At 32.7% G+C, this 5,063-nt stretch overlaps 1 protein-coding gene across 1 annotated transcript; it reads left to right on the top strand.

The window, feature by feature from the left end:
- The first annotated feature begins 1,825 nt into the window (after window positions 1-1,825).
- On the top strand, window positions 1,826-4,093 carry LOC132185094 (probable carbohydrate esterase At4g34215). Its single transcript, XM_059598914.1, has 2 exons — window positions 1,826-2,425; window positions 3,887-4,093. Exons 1-2 carry the CDS (start codon window positions 1,826-1,828, stop codon window positions 4,091-4,093), a joined length of 807 nt encoding a protein of 268 aa, XP_059454897.1.
- The last annotated feature ends 970 nt before the right edge of the window (window positions 4,094-5,063 follow it).

The raw sequence follows: 5,063 nt of genomic DNA, 5'->3' as shown, positions 1-5,063 counted from the left end.
AGTAGTTGTGGTTATTATAATCCAATAACCGCCTTAGGTGGCTGCGTTTAGCGTTAGAGCTAATATCCATTAATCGCAACTGGTTGAACATGCTTAGATAGCTTAGTAAAGATTAGATCTAAGCCTTTTAAAGAGACAATAATTTCTTCTTTTTTTTTTTCTTTTTTTTTTTTAATGATATGCATGATTTAATGGTTTGATTCATGGCAAATGACATATAGGGCACTGGACTTAAAATTCCTTGATTTCAACTTAACATAATTTTTCGATAAATAAGGTGATTTACATACCACTAACCATAATTTATTTAATTAACCCTTGCATGATTTTAACCTTAGTTCATGAAACTTTTAATGCAATTGACCACTAGACTATAGAAAAGCAACATTACATCATCTTAACTCTTGGATTTCAAGACTTTTATATGCCAAAACCCTAAATATGAGACCAACTTTTGAACTTTTCACACAAGAGTGAAAACTTTTTATCCTTGCGGGAAAACTACTTTACTGGTTTTCTCAAAAGCCTATGTGTTTTAAGGTGGGGCGGCTCGTCAACCCATTTGAATTGGCCGCCCCAAAAAAACCTTTAAGGGTGACTAAGCCACCCTATTTGATTTGGGAGTGACTTTATGAGTTTCAAGAGTAACCAATTCACTCTCAAAGACCTAGAGGTGCAGATGTGCGGTTCAACAACCACTCCCATTTTATAAGTTTAAAGTTTAAATTTATCTTTTTTGTTTTTGTTTTTATATTTTTATTTAATTTTCATCGGGGCTTGTGAGTTATTTAACCTATATATTTTTGTAGAATTGATTTTTAAGAATTAAGTATGTAATGGTCTGACTAATGATGGTTCTCATGAGAGTGATTTAAGATCTTATACCTAAAGTTCATGGCTTGTTAAATGATGGTGTTTTTAAATTACAAGTTGTGCTTTTGAGTATGTACATAATTTTGAATGCCTAGGCAAATTTGGCAATCGCCTAAGGCTTCAGACATAAATTAGCTACAAATAAGTCTAATAAAGTGACATGCATGTATTCCTAAAACAAGTGAAAAGTACACGCTTTCTTATTAATGCTATTAAAAAAATATATGAGAACTACATGTTATTAAAAAAACATGTGCTTCTCACATGATAAGAGATACATGGTAATTTATTATATTGGTTTGTAGGAATTAGCTACAAACGGGTTTGTAACTAATATTTGAGAAATGCTAGGACCAAGTATAGAAAACTTATTGACCCATAACATTTCTCTTTTTATATTAAATTCTAAAATATTAAGACTTTAAAGGAAATGAGAAAGAAAAATGAAAAGTCACATTAATTGCACTCCTAAGGCAATTACTAAACTCATAATTTCACATGAACTTAAAACCAACACATTATATAAGTTTGTTTGGGATTGCGATTTGAAAATGTGATTTTTAAAAGCGCAGTCAAGCGTTTGTCAGACAAGCGAATTGATTTAAAATCGCACTTTTTGTCTATAAAATCGCAATGTCAGATGCACTCTAAAAAAGCTAAAAAAAATTATAATTTGTTTAGCAGTTTAGGAAATGAGGCTCGAATTGAAGGCAACGGTTAGTATTTATTTATTTTGGACGGTAAGAATACATTCATTAGAACAAATGTCATAAAACAAGCAACCTTGTCTCTAAAATCTGTTATTTTGTCGCACAATTAACACTATTACCATAGCTGGAAACAAATTATACAGTCTGTAATATTGCAAATTGGAAGTTATATATATAAAAGGGAAGAACCCTCTTGCTCCCAACATATAGCACATGCAAGCTAGAGACCTCCCGAGAAAAGGATGTTTCTCTCCTTCTTCTTCTTCTTCTGCGGCTTAGCGCTCATTACTCAGGTGAAGGTAGAAGGATGTCAGCAACCTAAGAACGTATTTCTGTTGGCCGGACAAAGCAACATGTCCGGGAGAGGAGGCAACCATAACGACACCAACAACATCGTCAAATGGAACGGCAAAATCCCTCCGGAATGCGCTTCCAACAAAAACATCCTCCGACTAAATGCAAACGAGACCTGGGAGGAAGCCCATGAGCCTCTCCACAATGATATTGATTATTTGAAGACCTGTGGGATTGGACCCGGGATGCCTTTTGCGAACGCAATCTTGGCCGCCAAAGACCCGAGCCTGAGGAGCATTGGTCTGGTCCCCTGTGCTATAGGAGGAACCAGGATAATAGAATGGTCTCGAGGGACTAGATTATACCGGCGGCTGGTGGATAGGGCAAAAGCCTCCTTGACTTGTGGGGGCAAAATTCGGGCGCTACTTTGGTACCAAGGTGAGAGCGACACGTCACGGCATGATTCCAAGTTATATAAGGTCAGATTGGAGAAATTCTTCAACGATCTCCGACATGATCTCAACCATCCTAACCTCCCCATAATCATGGTACGTGCGTACTCTTCACTCACAAGTCACAACTATAATAAATAAGAGAAATTCAGATATCTGTATGATGGTTATCAACTTTCTGGTTGCATGTCAGATATAATTAGAAGCGAAATACAAAGAGTCAAAAATGAAACTAGAATTCAGAAAAAACATCATTTAAAAAACTCTTTAGACATTCTCAATGGAGGAGCCGAATTGTACTTTTATCCAAAATAGTTAATCAAATTTGTAAAAAACCTCCTACATTGGATTAGCCAAAAAAAAAAAATGCGAAATAGATGTTTTAGTAGATTAACCAAAAAAAAATGCTACATATAGCAACACATTTCTCAGGAGCCCTTTTATTTTTTTATTATTCCCTCACCTGTTTTCTCTTTTCCCAAAATTTTCTCCTGTTATTTCTCTTCCACATCTCTCTTTTTCCAAAATTTTCTCATACTATTTCTCTCTTCTCATCTCTTTTTTAACCCAAAGTTGAAAAATAGGATATTTAGGAAAAATACAATCCTTATAAAAAAAAATTTAAAAAAAAAATATTTAAATGATATAGATAAAAATATAACTAATCGGATGTATGAGACATTTAAAAATTCATTAGCTAAACTAAATAAAGTGAGTTTCGAATAGTCATTTTACATAAAAATTTGGCTCATTCATTGATAATGCTTTTAGTCAATGTTAAATATAGCTCTTGTTAGAACATTATTAAAACAGCTTCATCAAATTTTACTCAACAAAATAACTAAAAGTACATTTTTTTTTTCTTTCTATTTTAACTACTTACATTTTTAGAGCACCCTAGTATCTTTACTATTTTAACAATTTAATTTCAATATTATTCCATTTAAATATTATTTGTCAAAGATTTATTTATTATTTCTTTAACTATTAAAAGAGGAGAGAAATGGAAAAGAAAAAGGGGAGAGGAAAACTATTTTTTATTCAATTTGTGGATGAAGAGAATAGCGAGTACTTCCACTCATCAATTTTTTTTTTTTTTTCCCATCAAATTGGCGAAGCTGAAAATGAGAGTTTTGAAGCATTTTTACCAAATTGTTTCACCAAAATAACTAATAAATAATTGGTGAGACTACTAATAATGCTCTTAAACATCCCCTCCAAATATAAAGAGCCAGAGTAAAAGTTTTTTTTTTTAATCTTATTTTTCATACCATTTGTCTTGTCATAAATGCCATATCAGCAAGTATGGCTTAAAGTTAGTTTTATGGTAATTGTTTCATCAATAAAGAATAATATTTAGTTAAAGTAGATAAATATTTAGAAAATTTAATGTTTAGTGGTTTTAAAAGTAGGTAGCTAAATCAAAAAAAAAAATTAAAAAATTAAAAAAAAAAAAAACTAAATAATGTACTATATATATAGGAAAAAAAATTTAAAAAAATGTATATATAGGAAAAATAAAAAAATAATAAAAAAATGTGTACCTTTTGTGTGCAGGTTGGAATATGCTCAGCAGATCAAGGCCCATTTATGAATCGTATAAGAATTGTTCAGCTGAATTATAATGATACAAATGTGAAGGCTGTTGATGCCATGGGATCAACCTTTATAGCAGATCAGAAGCACTTGGACACCAAGTCCCAGATTCGCGTCGGTCAGAAACTGGCCGCCGCCTTTCTTTCGTCCTTTGCTCATCCCCACTAGTCCAACTACCAAAGATGTCTCGCAATGGAAAATGTATTTGTACTTTTTAGTCGGAAGCTATTATATTCGCATTAAATTAATTAAACTAATACTATGTTTGTTAATTCCTTTTAAAGATTGTTTTTTTATGTGTTCTGATATGATGTAAAATTAAAAATATTTTTTAAGTATTTTGTGTTTTGAATTGATCGTTAATATATTCAGATTTTTTTTTAAATAAGAAATATCAATGCCTCGATTCCTATAAAGTTTCAGTCATGGAGACTAATCTCCATAATCGTGGTAGTCGGTTGAGGGAGGAGAAGTAGAAGAAAAAGAAGAGACAGAAATTAGGAGGGTGTAATTGAACACTTAAAAATTTCTAACCAAATTTTTTTTTTTGTTAAAGTCTACATTCCCCCTTTAAATTACCACTCAATTGACAATGTCTTCCCAAACTTTCAATTGTGATAAGGACAAAGTTTTTCTCCAAACTAGGTTGGAGGAATTTCCTCCAACCTAGTTTCTAAAATTGACATGTGTCCTCAAATATGTGCTTCTCACATGTTTTTTTAATACCCTAATTTCCACAAACTATAGTTAACTCCACCACTAGTTTCTCTCTCTCACGTTCTCTCTCTCTCCTTCCCCTCCCACACGAGACCAAGCTGTCTTTCCAACCCAAAAAATCTCTCCATGGAGTTTTCCAGTGCGCTGTATTGTTGGACATGTTAAATCTGATTGATAGTTTAACTACAGCTCTTTCCCACCATGTTTTGTAGCCCCTCCTCACATTGCAAGCCCAGATCTCCACTGCTTGGTATTCAACTTTCACAGCATCCTCTTAGGGCATGTACTTGTATTCGCTGCAATTCTGGATTCTGGTGGTGGTCTGTGGTAGGAAGAGTTTTTTTGAAAAAAAAGAAAAGATTTTTAAAAACCCAATCGCCCCTCTTAAAAATCTTTTCTTTTTTTTTTTTAAAAAAAAAAA

The sequence above is a fragment of the Corylus avellana genome, chromosome ca6 (genome assembly GCF_901000735.1).
Source record: "Corylus avellana chromosome ca6, CavTom2PMs-1.0".
In the NCBI taxonomy this organism is placed as follows: Eukaryota; Viridiplantae; Streptophyta; class Magnoliopsida; order Fagales; family Betulaceae; genus Corylus; species Corylus avellana.
The sequence above is the reverse complement of the archived record's forward strand: the minus strand, read 5'-3'. Positions and strand labels throughout refer to the sequence as shown.

Coding starts and splice junctions, on each gene's coding strand:
- LOC132185094 (XM_059598914.1), top strand. CDS start 1,826: ATGTTTCTCTCCTTCTTCTTCTTCTTCTGCGGCTTAGCGCTCATTACT. Junction 2,426..3,886: donor CTAACCTCCCCATAATCATG/GTACGTGCGTAC, acceptor TTTTGTGTGCAG/GTTGGAATATGCTCAGCAGA.